Below are 23,465 nucleotides of genomic sequence, written 5' to 3'. Positions count from 1 at the left end.
GCTCTCAGTAATTCTCCTCATGGTCTGCTAAGCTGAGGTGTTCAGTGTCTGCTTAGAGTCTGACAGGTACATCTGACATGAGCAGAGGGAGGGCGGAGGAGGAGGAGGAGGAGCAATGAGTGAGGAGACAGTTTGGGTGGAAAGTCTGTGTTACTCATGCTCAGGGCTTTCCCCCTCTTTTTGAAAGATGCCACCTCCCCCTATTGGTTCAGCTCGAGTAAAGGAACAATGCACCGCAGCATTACTGACGTGTTATAATAGCATTGGCTTCTTTTTCAGCTCAGTTTTATCTTGCTTGTGAAGTAATGTTTGCAAAGCCTCTTGTACGGGGCAAGAATGTATAATACTGCACGATATTAAAAGATTACAGCTTAGCTTAAAGCCACAATAACTGCATGTTTACATTATAGTTTAGAGATAATCAACAAGCTATCGCTATAAACCTCAACAGCAAGATCATGTAATAAAAAAAGTATCTGTAACAGCACCTCAGAGTGCATTCCATAGAACGTAAGCGAGGCAGAGCAGTGCTGCAGAATTAGAGGCTGCAACTGCGTTTCATCTTAGTACATTTAGGCATTTACAGCTTCATAACTTTATTGGTGTTATTTTAAGCAAATTATAGCCATCAAACCATCAAATGTTCAAAGATACAGAGCTGCAGGCCTGCTGCTGCAGAAGGAATTCCCTTTAAGTGGTAATTTCTGGAAAGAACTGAGGTTTCCCTCAAAGACACAGGCCGCACTCCGGCAACGCTCCAGAGAAGGCTGGCGAGGAGACGAAGAGGAGAAGAAAAGGCAGAGATCAATGCAAATAAGGTGGAAAGGGGTCGATATACACTGCATGATAATTAAGTGTTTTATTTAAGTGTATAAGAGAAGAAAGCTGCATATAGATTCAGAGCAAGACAGCAGTATGGACAGGGGAAGAGAAAAAAAGAGAACAGCCACTGCATACAGGATGTGGCAACAGAGGTCCAAAGGCCAGAGCTGGTGGCTTTAGGCCCTGTAGTAATTACTTTCCTCCACAAACCACAGAGGCGGTGCAGAGGCCTGGAGCTCGGCATGACTTTTAGATAAAACAACCACCAGCTATAAATCACATGAGGTCAAAACTCTGCGTTTACCTCTGCAGACCCGAGGTGAACATTCTATCATGAATGCTGAATGAGACGGGCTAATGAGGTGCGGCGACATGAAATCAGATCCTCACAAAACTCCTGAAGGTTCACACAGATGTCACAAAGCTACACACTGAATGCTGTAAACATGCCAAGTACAGTCCTCACTGTTAAGCCATTCAGATTTGGGACAAAAAAAACACACACACACATTCCTAAAATACATCACATTCCTCTGCTTACAATACATTAGTCTTGGTATTATAGTCACGTTTTGGATTAGCCTACTTTCTAGCCGGCCGCAGTGTGGGGGCATAAAAGGAGCACAGTCATCATCAGCAGTTAAATTTGATGCAGGGATTAACTTTTTAAACTATACATGTACTGTTGTAGTCGCTGTGCTCCCTGAAAGTCCTTTCAAGACCTGCAGAGCGTGATGAGTGAAAAACTGCTTGACAGCTTGAATATAACCAGAACGTCTATACATGATGCCCTCTTTTTCTATCATAATGTATCCCCAAATCTGAAATAAAAAACAATTATTAAATCCACATGAATACAAAAATGTAAAAATGAGGTAATATTGTGATAGTATGTTAGCATGCGGTGCATCAGCATCACTCAAAATTTGGTCAAACTACATAAAGGAACTGGCTTATTCACATGTGATGTTTCTCTCCTGGATGCAACCCTCAGCTTCACTGCTTGTTTCACACTTTACTATTAACACTGATCAAATCGTGAAACCAGAGAAGCATGGCAGAAACGAAAAGAAGCTGAGGGCGCTGCTCATGATTCAGGAAGTATATTAAGATTTATAGGTTTGACCCTCATCTCTGGGTGTGTTTGTGTGGGTTTCAGTCAGCTAGTCATTCAACTTGTCACTTTGAGGCAACAGCGTGAAAATTCATAGTGGCAAAACATGAAACATAAGGGTTCTGCATTTATTCTCACTTTTTCTTCAGCTAGCTGTCACCAGAAGTGATATATAAAAATGCAAAATAAGTCCAAATGTTTAGATTTGGTTCACTGATGCACTGAAATTCTGCGCTGCTGGAAATCAGTGGTATAAAAAGGAGTGCGTGCAAACCTCTATGTTTTATCGATATCCTTATGTGATGGCCGCCTGAGGCTAAACCCACATTACAGTGTTTCAGTTTTTTTAATGTTTAAAACAGAAACGCACCTAAAAAACATGATCAGTCTCATACATAAGTTAGGCTTGCTCGTTAAGGTTTCCTTCCATATTTGCCGTGTTTCCTTTGTTTTGGTAGGCTGCATGGTTCATGTTCAAAGCAATGGCAACTTTCAAAGTGACTATGTTCACATGCACAGCAATACTCCAATATAACCCAAATAAGATCATACTCTGAATAATCCACTGCCATGAAAACACCTTTTCTGGGACTTCCGGGTTGGTAGGCTAGAAGATGGCAGCATAGAGAACGAGCTCCCGACACTTGAGTTAAAAATAGCCCATAACGACCCGAATTTATAAAATAAAAACCGGAAAGAGCATGAAGGACGTTTAGGGCGTTAAGATGCCAAGAGGAAAATACAGCAAGAAGTCCAACGTTGTACAGCACGAGAGAGACCGAGCTGAACAGGCTTCGCCGGTTAGCAGCGCCATGGAGGATAACGATGGGCTACTTGATGAAGGGGAACGCAATAATGACGCGAGCCTGGACCTTATACTCAGAGAACTAAGGGAATTCAGAAAGGACAATGGCACACAGCTAAAGGGAATCAGAGAGGAAATACTCAACACAAACAAGAGAGTGGAAGAGGCAGAAGAACGGATAATGGAGGCTGAAACGCAGATACAAGCTAATGAGGGCGCCATGAGGGAGATGTTAAAACTGCAAACCGAAATGGAGACCAGGCTAACGGACCTGGAGGGACGTTCAAGAAGGGAAAATATTAGAATACATGGTGTCAAAGAGGGATCGGAAGATGAAGCCCCGTCAATGGTTTGCTTTGTGGAACGCTTATTGAGAGAAAACTTAGACCTGCCCGACTCAGCTGAGCTGCGAGTTGAGAGAGCGCATCGGGCGCTTGTGCCAAGGCCACCACCAGACGCGCCGCCGCGATCCATTGTTGCCAAAATAGCCAGCTACAGAACAAAAGAAGAAATACTAAAACTGACCTGGCAGAAACGTGGGTTTGAATACCTGGGAAACAAGATTAACCTAGACCACGACTACGCGCCCGTGGTTCTAAAGCAACGAAGGGAATACGCAGAAGTGAAATCTGTGCTGAAAGAGAGGAAGATCAGGTTCCAGACCCCATTCCCGGCAAAGATGAGGGTTTTTTATTCGGAGGGGACGGTACTGTACGGTTCGGTGGAGGAGGCGACTGGGGATATGGCGAGGAGGGGATTCCCGGTGACCGTAATTAAACGGCCGGAGACCCTTCTGGAGCAGATACAACGCTTATCGTGGCGCACGGAGAAGCGGACCAGAGGACGGAGGAATAAGGATCAGACCGGGAACTACAAGGAAAGACTTCAAGCATTCAGACGCCAAGAGCAGGAATAACTGCAGGACACTGGGAGACAGATAAGTGAAGGGGCTTGATAGAGAGATATAGATGCCACGAAATAAACTGATTAGGCTGGCCACGGATATAGTACACTTGTTGAGATATTTTTATTTGAAAAAAAAAAAAAAAAGTACTATAAATGGCAATGAGAATAAAAAAAAATATATATGGTCGGGTGCGTTACCTATGTTGCCAAAAGAATGGACATTGGCCGATGGCAAAGGAAGGCCCTTTTTCACCCATGGGTGGGAGAGGCCCCCCCTCGAAGCCTCCTTTTCATGGGGGTTTATTTAGGGTCAGATTGGAGACCCCACAGTTGGAAGTCAATATATTTGTTCTATATAGTTCTAGGGTTCATGTGATGTTCATTTATGTATGTTCAGGGAGTGTTTTGAATACATTTAGTTATGCTGGTTTAAAAGCTTTCAAGCAACCCAAATATGGTTAGAGATAAGATAAAAGTTTGCTCCTATAATGTGAATGGTCTGTTAAATCCAATTAAACGAAATAAGATTTTAGCTAAAATGAAGAGAGAACAAGCACAAATAGTGTACTTACAGGAAACTCATTTAGACTGTAAAGAACATGAGAAATTAAAAAGAATGGGTTTCACAGATGTGTTCTTCTCTTCATATAAATCTGGACGAAGGAGGGGAGTCGCCATCCTTCTATCAGGCAAATTACAATTTGAAAAAATACATGAGATAAATGATAAGGAGGGACGATTTATTTTAGTAAGGGGAAAAATTGAAGGGAATCCGATCACATTGTTAAATATATATGCGCCGCCTGGATGTGACATCCATTTCTTTAAAAAAATGGTTGATATGATGATATCAGAGACAGCAGGTCTTCTAATTTGTGGAGGAGATCTAAATATACATTTACAACCAAAATTAGACACATCTAATGGAAAAACACAGGATGCAAAGTCACTAGTTAAGAAAGTTAATATGTTACTTATGGAGGTCGGTTTACTTGATATATGGAGAGATTTCCATCCGAATCAAAGAGATTACACTTACTACTCTTCCCCACACGCAATATACACGAGAATAGACTATTTTATAACCTTTGGAAAAGACAAAGATAAAATAAACTCCTGCGAAATAGGCACAATAGACTTAAGTGACCACGCACCTGTATACCTGTCTGTTGATCTGAACCTACAGCCAAAAACCAATAATTGGAAATTGAATTCGAGCCTACTTAATGATCCTCAATTTAAAAAACAGATGAAAAGGGAGATTCACTTATACTTGGAATTAAATGATAAGGATGATGTGTCTCCTCCCATTTTGTGGGATGCTTTAAAAGCTGTTATAAGAGGGAGAATAATAGCAATATCCTGTTATAAAAAAAAGATGAGAAACAAGAAATTAGAGGAACTACAAAATAAACTTAAAGAATTAGAGGAAAAACATAAGACGAAAATGGAACAGAAAATATTGGGGGAAATCAAAAACACAAGGAACGAGATTAATGAATTGGCTACACATGAAATTAAGAAAAACCTAATGTTCCTTAAACAGAGATATTATGAGGGCGGATCTAAATCAATGAAGGTTTTGGCCTGGAAACTAAAGAAGAAAATTGCACAAAACACAGTCCACAAAATTAAAGATCCAGTGACAAAAATAATAAAAACTAAGCCAAATGAAATTCAGGAAGCCTTCGAAACATTTTATAAGGACCTCTACTCTAAAGAAGAGGGGGGCAACATAGCTGAAATAGACTCCTTTCTAGGTTCCTTAGAGCTGCCAACATTAAATGAAGACCAGAATAGGACAATGACTAAGGACATAACAGAAAAAGAATTAAAATTGGCAATAAGTAAACTCAAATTAAACAAATCACCAGGATCAGATGGCTATACAGCAGAATGGTATAAGGAATTGAAAGAAGAATTAATACCAGTGATGCTTCCTACGATGAATTGGGTCTTAAAGAATGCACAGACACCTCCTAGTTGGAAGGAAGCAATAATCTCTGCCATTCCAAAAGAAAATAAAGATAGATTAGAGTGTGGATCATACAGGCCAATATCAGTTCTTAATATAGACTACAGGTTATTCACCTCCATCATAGCTAGACGATTGGAAAAGTTTCTGCCTAATTTAATACATAGTGATCAAACAGGTTTTATCCGAGAACGTCAAACGCAAGACAATATACGACGAACATTGCAAATTATTAATCACATTCAAACAAATACAGTAACAGCACTGTTAATAAGTGTTGACGCCGAAAAGGCATTTGATTCTGTGAACTGGAAATTTTTATATCAAGTTCTACATAGATTTGGCCTACACGAAACATTAATTAAAACAATTCAGGCATTATATAATCAACCCACGGCAAGAGTTAAAGTTAATGGAAGCTTATCGAATAGCATTAAATTGGAAAGAGGCACAAGGCAGGGATGTGCGTGCTCACCACTACTATTTGCGTTATATTTAGAGCCATTTGCTCAACATATAAGACAAAACGAAGAAATAGAAGGTATAAATATCCATGGGAATGAGAATAAAATAGCATGCTATGCAGATGATATTTTGATCTTTCTTGGCCTACCAACAAAATCCCTGCCCATACTAATGCAATCATTTGAATACTACGGCAAACTATCAGGATACAGAATCAATATAAATAAAACTCAATCTCTTACATACAACTATAATCCACCACAAGAAATTAGAAGTAAATACCAACTGATGTGGCATATGGAGCATATTAAATATTTAGGAATAATAATACCAAAGGTACTCACTGAATTATTAGAATGCAATTACTCACCAATAAAAAAGAAAATTAAGGACGATATAGCAAGGTGGAACTTGATTCCATATCTCAGTTTTAGCTCAAGGATAGACTCAATTAAAATGACTATTCTACCCAAATTATTATATTTGTTTCAAACTTTACCAATAGAAATAAACCAAAAGGAATTCAATGAGTGGAATAAAATTCTGTCTAGATACATATGGCAGGGTAAAAGGCCTAGAATTCGATTTAAAACTTTACAGCTACCCAAAGAAAAGGGAGGATGGGGCCTTCCCTCCCTCAGAGACTACTATTGGGCAGCACAACTAAAGACTGCAATATGTTGGTGTAATCCCTCATATGAAGCTCAGTGGAAAAGTATGGAAGAGAAACTGACCTCCATTCCTATACAAGCGATTTTGGCAGATAGTAATTTACAAGATCTCATTAGACAGATAGAAAATCCATGGATCAAATTAACTCTGACGAGTTGGAAAACAGTAATTACAGAATATAAATTAGAAGAGTCCATAGTATCTCTGAAGTGGTGTGCTTATGATACACACTTTGCTCCAAATAAATTAGATGCTAGATTCAAGAATTGGACATATAAAGGTATAACAGCTTTATGTAAGATAATGAAGGAAGATACCTTACTTAGTTTCGAAAAGATTAAAGAGAAATACTCACTAGAAGCACAGGATTTTTATCGTTATTTGCAGATGAGACATTTTGTTAGTGATAGGATCAAAGGGGTTTCAGAATCAAGCAGACAGCTGTTAAACTTATTTAAAAGAGCATATGGTTCAAATAAAGATAGGGGTATCATTTCAGGGCTGTACAAAGGACTTACAAGCATGAAAACACACACTACCATGTATGTTAAAACAAAGTGGGAACTGGAGGGAGGGATCAATATAACTGCAGAAGAATGGAAGACAATGTGGACATATCAGTGGAAATGTAGTAGCTCGCAGAGTTGGAAGGAATTCGGCTGGAAGAACCAGATAAGATATTTTATTACACCTTGCCAAAAATCTCACTATGAAGGGAACCTCCCAACTTGTTGGAGAAATTGTGGAAATGTAAAAGCGAATCATTATCATGTTTTTTGGGATTGTGCGGTTATTAGAACGTACTGGAAGGGAATACATAAGGCAATACAGGAAATATTTGGATGCCACCTGCCTTTCGACAGTAAAACTTTTTTCTTTGGACTTGTGCCTGGAGACTGGTCGAAGAGAGACAAGTATCTGTTTAATATTCTGTTGGTGGCAGGAAAAAAAGCCCTCACAAGAAGATGGCTTTCACAAGATAGCCCAACTTTGGATCAGTGGATGGACATTATAATAGGCATATGTAGGTTGGAGAAAATGACAGCAGATGTGAATTATAAGACGGACCTGTTTCAATCGCGATGGAAGAAATGGATGGATTATATAAAACAACACAGACCGGATTTTGATTTTGTTCATCTCAAACTCTACAATATGTAATTACAGCAGCAAACTCAACTCACTCCCTAGTTTATTATTACTTGTATTTGTAAATGTTTCGTTTCTCCTTTTTGTATGTCTTTTTTGATTTAAAAAAAAAGGGAATATTCAGGTTCGGTGACAATGATCAACAACGTTGATAATGTATGTTGAACTTGTTATGAATATTAATAAAAAATTAATTATAAAAAAAAAAAAGAAAACACCTTTTCTGACTGGCTTCAGAGTAAGCCATAACTGAACTAACACTAGGTGAGTGCTGATCTTAGTTTCATTGTGAAAACATCTTAATAACGTGGGTTTGTTGAATGAGACTCAAAATGTGCTGGAAGTTTCTCCAGCTTGTCCACCAGTGCTACCTGCAGACTTTCATCCAAACAGAATAAATGATATACAACACAAATGAGTGTTTGTAACTAGAAAATAATACACCTACACATGGCGTCTGCTGCCACTACCAGTGCATGTTGCTGCTTCATAGACAATATGCCTGTTAACACATGAACAGAAATGTTCCTGTGGAGTATCACCTCAAGCTGAATAAATAAAGCTTTAAATTTGAAAATTTGAATGACGGGGTTGCTAAAACACACAACCCCACCAGACAGGAGGGGAGAGAGGGAAACGGACCAGAGCCTGAGCAGCTGAAGTCATTAAAAACCTGGGACAAACACAAACACTGTACTTGTCAAGTCCTTCTCTCCTCCTCCACCTCCACCTCCTTCCTGTGATGGCTTATCTTTCTGACACCTACACATATAAACTAAAGGTATGCACAAGCACACACCTTCCATCCCCCCCTAGACATGAACAACAAACTAGCCCCAGCTCTCCTGAACACAGCTCATTTAATTGTTTGCAACATGATGAATGAATCTAAAAGCAGCCCTCTCCCAGGCTTATAAAGGCCCGTCTGTTTTACAGCCCAATTATAGCACTACAAAACAGCTTTAAATACACCAACAGAAAAAATGAATACATACAAAAGCCAGCTGAGGAGGCAGCCTAACCTTTTCAGTATGAATAAAAAGTCTTTTTAAGCACTGGTTGCTGTGATACCTGTGAATAGAGAAATAATAACATGCTGTTTATTTGAGCAGAAACCTGGAGGAATATCACATGGTGAGTCAGGAGAGATGAGGAGGACCACATGAACAAAAACAAGACTCACACCACACAGCCAAAAAAAAACACACATCCACAGGCTTAAACTGACTGACAAAGGCCTGATGAGTTACCGATATCTGCAGACAATGAGAGGACATCCACCTGTGGGCCTGTTGTCTAAACTGAGGGGGTTTTTGGGTATAAAACATCTGCCATGTCAAAGTCCTCATGAGTCTCCGCCAAGTCTCCCTCAGGGAGTCCCCCAAAAAAGCAAACAGTGGTTCCAACCAAGCCCTCCCATGACCTCTGTTAGCACGTGCCTCTCCTCATGACCTTTGAGGGTCAAAGGGCACGAGGCAAAAGGACACTTTTACTCCCTACCGGTGCCTGTGCATGTGTGTTTCTTAGCACTGGTCGGATGGGGATGTGAGGGTAAAGGGTGAAAGAGTGAAGAGGCACAGGGGTTCCGGGAACCCAACACCCACCATTCCCTTCACTGTGGATGTCCAGACGACCCACAGACACACAGGAGGCGTGTGACAGAAAGAGAGAGAGAGCCTGAGGAGGACAGATCTGTCATTTTAATGGTCACTTTAATGGCCTGGGAGAGTTGGGTGGCAGCCAGACTGCTCATCAGTAACCACAGTCCTGCAGACACCACACAGATGCATCAGTGTGTGAGCTTTATTGTCACACAGGGAGCGACAGATGTGTCCTTCTTCAGACGTCCTTTTACCCCGACAGATCGGATCTAAGGGATTGCTGGGTGGAGCAGTTGTAACCCGAGGGTTTTGACAGAGAGGTCATCATAGCGATGGGTGTCTGTCAATCATTTTCCAGTTTAGTCACAGAGACACTGATTATTCTAGCAGTTAGCTATACAATGAAGTTTGGTTCAAATCGGAGCCCTAAAAATCATGTTCTTATCATATTATTTAAATGCATCATTAAAATGCACCAAGTGTCTTCACTAGACACGATCAATATAATGAAACATTTTGCAGCACCATTCTCTTTATTACACCCATAATGACGTACTGTTGTGAGCCATTAGCCTCCAAATTGCTCCTTCACTTTACGCCACTTTCTATTTTTGTCAAAAGACCAAAAAAAAAACCTCTTTCCAAATCAGATATAATGCTATAACAGCAAGACGGCATACCTCAAACGAGGTTTGGGACATGTGCTGAAAAGAAATATTTTGTTGGAGTGGGTGGGCACTGAAAGGCTGAGCTTTTGGGGGGAATTAACAAGCTTATCTGGTGGGCTGTTCTGTGAAAACAAGCAATAGAACAACTCCTAAGGAGCCGAGGCTGTGAAAAGCTGTCTGCAGCATGTCCAATGGGACTTAGCAGGGAGATCCCCTTCTATTAACAACAAACACAGACAGATTCACGGGAACGTCCAGGCTGAATGAGGAAGCTTACTTTGCAGCAGTCATTCAGAGCTTGTTTGTGTAGTAAGTGAAAAAAGGGAAAAAATGGCATCACAGACATCATTGTTGCTTCTTTAGTCTGATTAATAACCACAACAAAACCCCCTCCCCCTTTACCTGTGTTAGCTAGAAGGGCCAGTAAGCAACAGATTAGCAGCGCTTTGGGGAGCAGGCTGCTGTAGCGTGCTGTAATGCAGACTGTCAGTCCGACACAGTTGGGGGGCGACACAATGCCTCCTTGTTCAGACTGGCCCTTGTGCGCCCCACCTCTCTACCTCTCCATCTCTCCCTGTCTCTCTCTCTCTCTCTCTCTGTGCCCCCAAGGGGTTTAATCAAACTATAAAAACTATTTTTTTTCTACTCAGAAAGCATGACAGAGAGGAAATGATCAAGGGATGGAGGTATGATTAGAAAAAAAAAGAAGCCAGATCTAGGTAGGTGGACATGTTGACTCCTAAACCAAACATAAATCAGCGCCCAGGAAACAGAGGAAGACAGAAAAGAGGGGAGGAGGAGGGGCATCAAAGCATGGTTGACATTCTCCAAGATGCAGGGGGAGAAAAAGGTGTGTGTGTGTGTGTATGTGCTGGTTTCTTTTAAATGTGCATGTGTTTGTTGGGGAGCTCATTTAGAGATATGAAGAGATCAGAGTCATTGCAAACACCAGCCTCTTTCTCAACACTTATCTGCAGTTTTAAAGTTAAACGATGCACCCGTCTATACTTGCAGAAGCAGATATCCCACCTCTCTGACAACTGGCTTTTTTTTGTTTCATAGAATATGACAAATGACACCGCAAGCTTAATTAATTACTCGATTGATGCTTTTAAACAGACGGCAGAGATGTGAGGAAAGCAGCTGCAACACCAGGGTGCCACTCAAGAATCTTCTCGTCTGTGTTTTCTTTGGAGCTCCTACCTCCTTCTCACACACACACACACACACACACACACACACACACACACACACACACACACACACACACACACACACACACACACACACACACACACACACACACACACACACACACACACACACACACACACACACACACACACACACACAGGAAAGGGCAAGTGCAAACACACACCTGCAATGTGTATATATACATCGCTGCTTTAGGAATTACACCCCCTCCTCCTCCTCCTTCTTTCCCCAATACCAGTTATTACTACAAACCCATGCAGCTCAGCATCTGATTGGGGAGGTTTTACACAGCGAAAGAGTAAAAATAATGATTATCACATTATGAGCTGAGTGGTGGAGCAGCTTTCTGCTGATAATAAGCCTTGATGAAGAACCTGGTTGATGGTTAGGCCTGCTTTTTAGCCTCTGTTAGCAATTTTGAAAGCAGCTAGGATTTAATTTTGAAGTTTCACCCCGAAATCAGACTGTTTAAAAAAGAGACACCTACTCTCACTCAAATTATAGTGTTTTCTTTTTTCTTTTCCAAAGCCCTCAGTCAACACACTGATAGCAGTCTGATAACAGGATGTAGAAATGTGTCCTGTGCACACTGACATAAGCTGTTTTTGTGGTTTTTAGACTACAATATTTTCTTCTTTATTACCTAAACTTTACCAACGGCGCCACAGGAGGGACACGACCCCATGACTCCAGGATGAGCACATTTTTGGTGAAGGCTCCCACCTGCCCTCCTTCCTTCCTGACATAGGTTTCAGTGGCTACGTACCATTTCACAGAAACAAATTGAAAAGATTCTTATCAGTGTGCATGAAACAATAGATGAATTAATGACAGAACCACATAACACTTTGAGACTGTTGCTTTTTGGGTGGCATCTTAACCGTGTTACGACTTGACTCGCACAGAGATCACCTTTAAGACTACGTCTGCTTTAAACACACTTTTACATTAATCATGTCAGGTTTGTATTCAGCCCTCGTCTTATTTGGAAAATTCCTTTGCGGTGTTGCTTAAAAACAATTCTAATCATGGTGCAGTGACACTAACTTCACACACTGTGGTATGATTTAATTTCCTCATGCTGTACTTCAAATGAGTGGTTTCCTGTTGTAAACAGCCATCACTCATCAGCCCTTCATTGTTCCCCAGCATGATGTCAAGCTCTGCTTTATGTGTGTGTGTGTGTGTGTGTGTGTGTGTGTTTACATACTTACTGTATCCTAGGGGAGGAACTTACACAGTAGGTCATGTCTTTCGTCAATCTCATGTTGTGCCAGGCAAGACTTCCACCTTAAATTACACACACCCCACACACTGTGTGCCATAAATGCATACAGGGGCACACTCACACAGAATTAAACCCCCACGCTGTCTGCACTCACAGGCGCTTTAACTTCCGTCTCCTTTGCCACCTCACAGCAAGAAGGTTCTCAGTTAACTAGGGATTCTAAACTGGCCATAGGTGTGGGTGTGAATGTAACTAGTTGTCTGTCTGTCTATGTTAGCCTGATAGACCTGTCCAGGGTGTACCACACCTACCATCTAGCCCACAGTCTCCAGCCTGCTCCGTAACCCTGTAGTACAGATAAAAGCCAAAACATTCAGGTGACAATAACTGAGGTTTTGCTCTTCATAATTCATCTACATTTTGTTGCTAAAACCATATTTCAACAAACAAAGGATTTATAGGGTTTAATTTGACAAAGAAAATGTGATTTAGGTGGATTCATAAAGTGAAAGAAGAAATCATGACTTTAAAACTCAGTGTTGGGGGGGCTATCTCTAGAGAATATCACTCTGACTCTGAAGATAAACACCTCCTCTCTCTATTCAGTTGGAGAGAAAAGCAGCCTTATGCCAGGCCCTCGCTGTCCGCCCAGCCGCCTGCCTTCACCGCAGTAGACAAAACAAGTGGGAGGCAGGATTTGTTTGGACAGAGCTCACCTGGCACACAGGCAGACACAGAAACAGTGATCAGGCAAGCCCTTGGGAGGAGTAGAGGCAGTAAAGAGGCGGGGGGGAGAAGCAGTGGAGAAAGAAAGGAGGGGGAGATGATGTGAGGAGGGGGGAAGGGTGCAAGACAGGAGAGCATGGGGTTCAGTGTGCTACCCATACTCAAAAATCAAAGCGGATTAAGATTTAAGGGGGCTGTGAGTGGTGCTGTATCTGTATGTATGTGTGTGTGTGTGTGTGGTGTGTGTGTGTGGGAGGGTCAGGGGTAGCGTAATCCAGGACATAGGGGCAAAAGAAGAAGTGGATTTGTGTGTCTGTGAGCTGCACCGTCATGCAGCTTAGGACTGAGCTGTCACTGATGTGGGGCAATCTTTACACACAAATGGCTAACAGGCAAAGATTTTTGGACATCACTGCTGAATGTGAGAATGCAAATGTCTGAATCAGATAAGACAGACTTTATGCTGGCAACTCCAAAGGTTTCTTATGAGTGTGAACAGAGCAGATGTCCACAGAGAGAAAGTGAACACTGCCTGGTGACTCAAACGCCTATAACGTGCAAGTATTCATGTCAATGCAAAAACATTCATGAGGAGCCTCACCCTCTTCCACCACATCTCAATGAAACCAGTGTTATTTACCCAGTGAGAATCTCCTCCTGTGAGCTACATGTGTCAACAATGAACTGATTCAAACATTTTCCTGATTTCATAAGCAAAAATGCTCACTGTTATTAATAGTCTGATTCCAGGATCATCGACTATCATTTAAAATTAAGCTAAAGAGGGTATCCAAGGTATCCAAACACCTGTATCTCCTTCTGAACCTTCTAAATTTATTACACGCACAAGTCAACAGCGTCGTGTTGACTCCCACCTTCCTCCTGTGTGAGAACAACATGCAGGGAGGTTCGACAGGGGGGGAACAAAGAGCAAAGATGGATGATAAGTCCCCCTCACCACACACTCACACTTACTATGGGTTGACCTCAGTTGACCCCTTGGCCCCTCAACAGCCTCACATCCCATTGACTGGGGTTAAATAGGGCTTTGCCTACTGGGTTTTCTTTTATGACAGAGAAAAAGAAGGAAAGTGGCTCCCTTTGCTAACATCATACAAACACCATTCATCTGGTAACATCTGACAAACAATCAGTGCTTCGCCACAATTCTGCAGCTAAAATACACATACAATATGTCTGTGTGTCATTCGGCTTACAGATAAAGTGAGTAACTCAGGATGAAGGCAGCAAAATGCTCAATTCCTGTTATTGTTTTGACCCCCCACCCACCCCCAAAACAGCACAGCCTTCATCACCCTCTAGCAGCTCAACACTACAGTGTGTGCTGGCAGCAACCTGTTACCATTCTGCGTATAATGAAATCCAGTTGAAGACAGACGGGCAGAAATTACAGCCAATAATTGTGTGTCAAGCTTCAAAAAGTGGGCAATAGAAATGTTTAGTATTATTAGATGACAGGTAGACAGTTTGGTGTCTGATAAAAGATGCATCTGCTCAGTTTTCTGTTTAGAAAAGCCCTAAAACAACAACAAAGGATCATAAACTCGTAATACAAAGCATTAATTAAACAGCCCGATGCCACCGTTAGCCTAAAGGCTCTTAAGTGTTGCACAGCTCACTCTGCACCTCTAATTAGCTGTTCAGGCAGCTGTGTACTGTAATAGAAGATGATAGCGGGGCAGAGGCAGAATTAAATTACCCACCAACATAGTTTTTTTTTTCTTTTCAGCAGTGAGTTCAAAGCTCCTGATGAAATATGAAACTGCCAGTCGTTAACCAAAAAGGTGCAAATTCAAAACGTTTAAAGCAGAGGAACTTTTACTACAAACTGTGAAACCAACTTTTGGCTCCACCGCCTTACCATCCCTGATCCAAACACCTGATCGATCAGTGGTCTGACTGACAGATGTTAGATCTAAACCCAGCACTTCCTTCACCCTGCAGGTCGACAGCACCTGTCAGTCAAAGAACTCTACACAGTTTCCAGGGAGACTCCAACTGGTCAAGAATGTGAGAAGGACTGAAGGATTTCTTTGTCCCTGAGGTATTCTGAGGCAGTCCCTTTTCTCCTTTCTTTTCACAGGCATGCTTAGTCAGCATTTCTATAAAACCATGTCGCACAGAACCCCAACAAACCCAGAGAGCCAAACAAAATCTGGAAAGTTACAAAACAATAGACCATTTTCCACTGCAGGAACCTGAAACAAGAGCAAAGTGGTGCTGACTAGAAAGGCCTTTTGTTTTTGGGCTTTTGGTTTCCACTGCAGTGCAGAATCCACCAGACTCATAATTATGTGATGGATACAACAACTTCAACTGAAAGGGAACCAAAACAACAACAAGAGTGGTCCAGTCAAGCCAAACATTGACAAGTGTCGGCTGTTAGGGCCACTTAAAAGCAAGAATCCCCTGACATAGCCTTGAAGTAGTGATTTTTAACCACAGGAACTTGGGGCTGCCGCTGATTTACAGAAACAGTCTCTTTATCAGCCTGTCCTGCATTATGGGGTTCCCCCATGGTGTATCAGTCACTGGGCGCACAAGGTGATGTTTCAGTTTCTGCTGAGAGGGAACTTTAAGCCATTTTTCTGGGCTCAGAAGAACCTAACGTCCCAGTAGAAGGAACATGCACCAAGTTGTAGCATGCACTTAATCAACCCTTTAGTTCCTGTGGTTGAAAACACCTCAAGACAGCATGCAGACAGGGACAGTTCCAGCATTAATAAGAACACATAGAGGTGACTTCCTGCAGTGGAAAAAGGCCTAATGTCCCTACAGAGCCAGCTGCCAAAAGATTGTCCCCTTTTTCTCTGGAGCAAAGGTTCAGAGCAGCAAAGCTGAGATTTTAACAATTTAACTCCTGCCAAACTGCATTTGCATAATCACGTGTGTATGCCTGGTATTGGTAAACCTGCAGTGAGCAGCAGAAATGGCATCAACACCCAACCACACGTGTATGGCAATTTTACCCAACAGCCTTCACCACACCATAATCTTTTAGCAGCTCATTATAGGCAGCAACATGGACACATGCACACAGAATCATACTCAGGAGGGATGCATGTTACATTCATCTGCTCTTTAGCACCTTTCCACATAGTGTTAGTCCACTCGTTTCTAACCATTAGACCCATTAGTGGCCAATTAACACCGACACAAAGCTCCCTTCCTGTTTTATGGCACTGTAAACAAATCCTACAGGCTTGCCTTTGGGCTCAACAGGCTTTAATGCAACACTTGGTTTAGTAATAACCTAAAAGCCAGCAGCTTGCATATAAACTTAAAGTAAAAAGGCACTAATATGAACATGTGTGGCTAGCACAGAAAATCATCAAACAGCTCTTGTTTTACACAGGGCAGTATTTAGTCTAGACAATAGTTCCTATCCAGTAACACATTAACCACATTATTCCAGTTATCTCTGCTGCATCATAAACAGGGCATGATGAAAACCAACTAATCCCCACGGTTTTAGCAGAGATGTTGATTCAAGTGCTTTATGTGGGCCATCCTTAACAGAATGAATGCCAGAACAGATAAGCATAACACAGGTCTTTCCGCATGTTTAAGTTGTGTCCTCCTCAGTTTATGAAGCAAACATGTGCATGCTGCAGCACGCCACAGGCACGGGTCGTCCTGAGAGGACGGGCTGATGCGACGCAGCGCTCAAAACACTGCTCACGGTTGTTGCGTTAAAGTTCGAAGCGTGCGTAATGACTCATCCGAGCTGGATTTTCACTCCAGAAATTGTGATGGAGTCATATGAGTGCAGTTACGCAGCGCAAAAACAACAAGTGTGGGTCATCTGAACGTGCTCATTAAAGCCTACAAAACAGAACTTTTGTCCCATTTCTTCCTACCTGTTAAGTCTGAAGAGCCCTTGGTGAGATCGCAGAGGACGGTCAGACACGTTATTCCCAACAGGAGTGAAAAACTGACGGCTGACAGAGTCCCATCTGAGAAGAACATCCTTGAAGCCTCAAAGTTTGAGATTTTCTCTGTAACATTAGAAAGTCCAGCAGAAACAGCAGCATCGAATTTTAGATTGTGCGTCGCATGCAGGAGGTGCGCGGCCCCATGTCATCCTCCCACTGCCAGCAGCACCACCACACTGCTGTGAGACTGGGAGCGACGTTCCTGCTCTGAGCTGGAGCACGGCTCTTTATGACTGAGGGCATTTCCAGCAGGCGTGTTGTGCTGTGGAGGCAGGCGGCCCACCTGAAGGAGCGGTGCAGTCTCTGAGTTGCCTGCCAAACATGCACTGGGGGCAAAATAGCCCACCAACTGAAATATAACAGAAAGAAAAACAAACAAACAAACAAATACAAGAACCACTTTCTCCTAGACTGCATAATAAATAAATAGATTCAGATCATTATATATTATTATAATTAATATTTTAATATAATTTGTGTTAAATATATTTACAAGCTAAGCCAGATGTGGCTATTTTACAGACACAAAGATGGAATATGATTCAGATTATTGTTTAATATGTGAAAAAATAATATTTTTTGTGAACAGAAAACAGACCAAACGACAAACGACGGACGGAACTGTTCCGCCATCTTGTGGATATCTCGCTATACTACAGTTTAAAGAAATCGCGTTTCATAGGAGTTTTTTCCGCCACGGCTTCCGTAAAACTTCCCATGTGACAACAGAAGGTCAGACATGGCAGCCTGCACGAAAGGGTTTGACAAATTTATCACTTCTCTAAGGTTATTACGAAACCTACAACTCCAAAATGAACGTAAGTATATTCAACACGTTTGTTGTTTTGTCAAATGATTCAGAGTTTGCTCACACGTGGCGAAAAGTTGTCTTAGCTACCGTGAGCTAGCTTTGCTAACGGTGGAATGTTGCTAGCCCTTTTCCTGATCTTTAAAAAACATGTTTTTGTTTTTCCTGATCATGTTTAGGATTTTTATCTACGTCCGTGTGTCGCCTGGCTCCTGGAAATGACGGCCAACCACCCAAATTCATCCCTCCATCTAAACCTGTCATCATAGACAAAACGCAGACTGCGGCATCTCTGCGAAAGTATGTTGCTTTGTGCTACAGAGACTGTATCTCACAGATACAGACACACGTTCTCTGCGTTACTCTGTAAGGTGAAGGTCTTAAACTCGTGCTTGCCTCTTCCTGTTAGGTTTCTGAGTCCAGAGTTCATTCCTCCCAGACAGAGGACAGACCCTTTCAAGTTTTTCCTAGAGAGGAAAGACATGATTCGTAGGAGGAAAACGCTGGATATCCCTGAATTCTATGTTGGTAAGTGGTCAGGTCCATTCCCACTACAAGATGAGAGGGTCCTATTCACCTCTGCTTATACCCCACTATAACTAATTTGATAGTTCCAAACCAGTTTAATTATTTCTACATGATTTCTGTTTTAATCTCCAGCGTTTAAGTTGTGAACAATATTTAAATTGCTTTCAGGGAGTATTCTAGCTGTGACCATGGCTGATCCAAATGCTAATGGGAAAACCAATCGCTTTGTTGGCATCTGTATCCAGAGGGGGGGCAAAGGGCTGGGTGCCACATTTGTCCTGAGGAACATCATTGACAGCCAAGGTGAGTGAGTGACATTGTCACTGCAGCAAGAACTAGTTTTGATCAATCAGGTGGTTAAAGTTATCACTCTTGTGTTAATATAAAGAGTAATTTATGTTGCTTGTCAGGGTGGCTTCTTTAAACTTTACTTCATAATTTCTTTCCTATTATGTTTTTATTGTCCTAATGATTAAATTATTATCTGATTGATTAGAGCACAGTCAACAAAATGTCAGCAATACATCAATGATTTACTCTAATGTGTGGCTTAGGTGTGGAGATCTGTTACGAATTGTACAGCCCTCGTGTACAGAAGATTGAAGTGTTGAAGCTGGAGAAAAGACTGGATGACAACCTGATGTACCTGAGAGACGCTCTGCCTGAGTACAGCACGGTGGACCCAGAAATGAAACCTGCGCCCTTCTCTGCTACCGGAGATGTGCCTGTGAACAAAGTAAGACTGCAAGATGTGTTAGGTCATATGAATATTAATTGCATATAAATGATGAGGGATTTGATTTAAATGTTTATTTATGTATGTTCACCAGATCAAAGTTAGGATGCGCCCAAAGCCATGGTCTAAACGCTGGGAACGGCCCAAGTTCAACATCCAGGGAATCCGCTTCGAGCTCTCCCTGACGCCAGAACAGATGGAGCACGCCCAGAAGTGGGCACAGCCGTGGCAGGAGTATGACATGCTGAAGGAATACGACACCTCCAAACTGGAGGAGAAGATCCTCATTGATGTACAGAAGGAATTAAGCAAGTGAGGAAGATCCACTGTAGATCTGTAGAGTGAATCTTCATCAATCTAACCATCAACACAGACTTTTCTAGGAATGGGGAAATTATTGGAAAATAAGGTTTGCATGTGGAACAACTGATCAGATAATTAATTCACTGAAGATCATCCATGTCATTGTACAAAAGGAGCTTCAATATGAAAAATGTTATGACTCACATGGCTTCATCTGTCTGCTCAGCATATGAATTTCTTGCCATTATGTGGATATTAAGTTGTTTCTATAATAAAAACAAATACACCTACCTATGTATTTCTTGCATTCTGAATCAAGAAGCTGTTTACTATTTACTCATAATAAAAAGCACTGCAGCTGCCCTCGAAAACTGCACTGGTACATGAAATTCACATGCCTGCATGCTGAAAAGTTGGAAACACCACATCAGAGCAACAGGAGACAGTTTGACCAGGAGAACTCTGCTGATGTTTCTGTCAGCTGTGCTTTCGTTGTAGATACCTCATGTGATGTCATCCATGATGTTAATGCTGTCTTGCATGCTGCAAAGTAAAAATCATCCTGCCCCAGTTGACATGCTCAATAGCATGGTGCAGTGGTTAGCACTGCCATCCCACAGCTAAAAGGTTCCTGGTTTGAACCTATTCCTATTTCCCCCCCACATGCGAAGGACATAGATATTAAGTTGTTACCTATGTTGGCCCTGTGATAGACTGGCTACCTGCCCAGGGTGTAGCCCACCTCTTGCACCATTGACAGCTGGGAGAGGCTCCATCCTCGTGTGACCCTGTAGTACAGGACAGAGCCGGTAAAGACAGTGTGAGTGTTGGAATACACCAGCTGTTAGTCGTCTGACTCCATTTCAGACACTAGGTGGCACTATTTCTCTATTTATGCTGTATCCATCAGCAGTTATATAACTGTTTTGAGGGGAACTCCTGGCTCCTAAAATAAACAATTGTTGTATTATTTATTTAACATATGACTGGTCTGCTCCAAAAAAAGAACGAGTTCAACTATCCAGTTAAAAATGTTAAATCAATTTACAGTCAGAGAGGGTTCTTGTGAATATTTCCAGATAATCAGTAAACCTGCATCCTGGAACAAACCATGGAACTACTAAAAACTAGTATTCAGGGAGTGAACACCAGAGACACCCGGTAGTGTTTTACTGTTGTGGATGGAAAATTGCGGTGTTGAGATGGTATGTTAGAGCGTCAGCCGGGTAGTATAAAAACACTTGGACCCCGTATGTTATGTCTGCTCTCTGTGAATGTGTGTGTATATAAACACACTGAATGAGTCTCTGCACTCTAATTTCTCCATATTACAGGATGAGACGTGGAGAAAATGGTCTCTAATACAGGAGTAGCAGATGTTTGCTGAGCTCATTATGGACCACACAGATTCCCAGTGTGGAGATATAGAGGAATGAGGAGAGTGATCATTCCTGCTACATTTGGGTTCATTTAATAGAAGAAAGTGACAATATGTAGCTCAAATGGCAGAATCTTATGCACCTGTTGAACACATATGTTTCTCACTACAGTATTGTAAACAGTGTTTAATTGACCCTATGCCCAATCAGCCCTGACCTGCTGCAAAGAAAACAGCTCCATCTGCTTCTGTGTACAGTAGACTGAGTACCTGTCCTGCACATTGTCATTACACTACCCACTGAACCAACTGGCCCTTTCACCTTTTCATTTTTCACTCTCAGTATTTCTGTTTGGGACTGATTGATGTCCTCGTGTGGAGGCAGTAACAGAAATGTTTATCCTGCAGCACATTACCAAGTCTTTAGGAGCATTCCACTGCAACGCTGCTGGACTGGTAAACCAGTTTAAACCACAAAGCTGCTCAGTCAGAGTTACTGCTTCAGGGAAACTTCCTGTCTCTCCTTGTGTGTCTGTGTGTACTTCAGGGTTGTGATCTCAACTGTATGTGCCTCCCATGCCCCCAGGTTGACTTTTGTGCACCTGGAGTGAAGTTAAAGCCCTTTGGCTGGGAAAGGAGATCAAACACAGGATCTCTCTCTCTCCCTCTCTCGCTCACTCACACACACACACACACACACACAACAAGTTGCAGACAGGCTATCATATCAGCCTTCACCACCGACAGACACCTCAAACAGTGCCAACTGTAAACGTCTGGAACAACCTGCCCGTCAATCCTCATGTGAAAGCAGATACGCTCCATTCACAGTTGTGGTGAAATCAGAGTGGAGCATGCAGGTTGGAGTAGACTATAATCCCACCCCTCAGTAACGTCCAACTGTAAAGCATGGAGGGCTGATGATAGCTACGGTGCCACACTACTATGAAGGTCAGTGCAGGAATGTAGGGAGGGACATACTCTTCTAATCTGTCTTCCTCCCTTTAGCTGGTGCTCCCATGACCTTCATTTCTCTCTCTCTCTGTCTAAGGCTGGGGGGGGGGGGTTCAGCTTTGAAAAGGAGCCAAACTGATGAATCGGAGAGGATGTGATACAAAGTGTGCAGCAACTCCCACAGGGTGAGATTTTGGTAGTAATGTCTTCCATTGGGCTGATATAGTGAATTCAGCTGGACTCAGTAGCTTTCAGAGGGCTGATCTCTAACATCTTTGTCACTGTGTGATTTCTTACTCTCCTGTCTGCAGGCCTGGGTAAATTAGTCTCACTCTCTTCATCTCTGTCAGGCAGTGTGAACTGTGTTTGAGCTGTCTGTGTGTATGACAAGTGCAATGGGATACTGGGCCACCCATAGGCCCAAGGTAAATTACACCCTGTCACTGTGTGTGTGTGTGTACATGTGCGCTCACCTATGTGTGTATGTGCTTCTCGGGGCCACCCGTAGTCCTAGGTAAATTACACACTTGAGTTTCACCATATGTTTCCAGTGAAACGACACGACCGTCTGCTCCTCTCCAACTGTCCCATGGGTCTGACAGTGGCTCCTGCTGCCATCACTCTCTTTTTGTTACACACAAACACATAGACAACCTGACAGTGTGACAGCTGTTAGGAAACATTACATTGCAAGCAGCTGATAGCTGAAGTTGAACAGGCGCATATCACAGTCGTTTTAATAGTGAGGGTCCTGTGTGGAGCGGGTCTGGCAGCGCTGCCAAGGGTCAGGGGTTCATTTCCAGTTGGGGCCAAGCATCCTGGAAATGTTCGGATAAAAGTGTCCATCAAGCGGCACATGTTCCGCAAGTTTTTCAAGAATCTTCAGCTCACGTTGACAGAGTAGATGAGTCAGGGTTTGAAGTGTATTCAAGAATATGCAATGCTATAATGACAAGGTGTCAATGAACTGTGTTGCATAAATAACTACTGGGATTAGCATGCTAACCAGCTAGCACTGGCACGTATCATAATGTAAAACGATTTTCTTCTGGTATTCACTTCTTCTTATTCACTGAAATGTCTAATCTGAGATTAGGATTACTGAATGTCTATGGTTGGTTAGCATGAAACCTTTGCTTCTGTTTCCAGACTGACCCCATAGACTGTATATTTACTTATGCACTTATGTATACTTATGCAGCAAATCATTATGCAGGTTTGGTAGTGGGTGGTTGCTGTGCTGTAGCTGGGTATGCTAATGGTAAACATGCAGCAAAATAAAGAAAGAAAATGGACTAAAAAACACAGCACCAGTCCAACCCTCTACTGAATATGATATGTAGCCTATATGTAAATCCAGCTATAATTTCAAACAGCATCACTACAATGCTTTAGGAGGTTATTTTATAGAAATGATATGCACTGAATGTGGCACTGAAGTATTTTAAAGGTATTA

The 23,465-nt window shown here is 42.1% G+C and overlaps 2 protein-coding genes across 3 annotated transcripts in view; one reads left to right on the top strand and one right to left on the bottom strand.

Annotated features, from left to right (window-relative positions):
- Window positions 1-17,453, bottom strand: part of eva1aa (eva-1 homolog A, regulator of programmed cell death a) — a 60,227-nt gene extending 42,774 nt beyond the window's left edge. For both annotated transcript variants that reach the window (XM_028397216.1, XM_028397217.1), the window contains exon 1: window positions 17,228-17,453. In XM_028397216.1, coding sequence (XP_028253017.1) covers window positions 17,228-17,336 — 109 coding nt within the window. In that variant the 5' untranslated portion in view covers window positions 17,337-17,453. The remainder of the gene's footprint in view (window positions 1-17,227) is intronic.
- A 543-nt stretch (window positions 17,454-17,996) lies between these two features.
- Window positions 17,997-19,975, top strand: mrpl19 (mitochondrial ribosomal protein L19). The gene is made up of 6 exons (XM_028397520.1): window positions 17,997-18,120; window positions 18,290-18,410; window positions 18,520-18,638; window positions 18,807-18,941; window positions 19,193-19,374; window positions 19,469-19,975. Exons 1-6 carry the CDS (start codon window positions 18,042-18,044, stop codon window positions 19,688-19,690), a joined length of 858 nt encoding a protein of 285 aa, XP_028253321.1. The 5' UTR covers window positions 17,997-18,041; the 3' UTR covers window positions 19,691-19,975.
- The last annotated feature ends 3,490 nt before the right edge of the window (window positions 19,976-23,465 follow it).

This window comes from Parambassis ranga, chromosome 24 (assembly GCF_900634625.1).
Source record: "Parambassis ranga chromosome 24, fParRan2.1, whole genome shotgun sequence".
NCBI lineage: Eukaryota > Metazoa > Chordata > Actinopteri > Ambassidae > Parambassis > Parambassis ranga.
The sequence above is the reverse complement of the archived record's forward strand: the minus strand, read 5'-3'. Positions and strand labels throughout refer to the sequence as shown.

Coding starts and splice junctions, on each gene's coding strand:
- mrpl19 (XM_028397520.1), top strand. CDS start 18,042: ATGGCAGCCTGCACGAAAGGGTTTGACAAATTTATCACTTCTCTAAGG. Junction 18,121..18,289: donor CCTACAACTCCAAAATGAAC/GTAAGTATATTC, acceptor GATCATGTTTAG/GATTTTTATCTACGTCCGTG. Junction 19,375..19,468: donor GAGATGTGCCTGTGAACAAA/GTAAGACTGCAA, acceptor TATGTTCACCAG/ATCAAAGTTAGGATGCGCCC.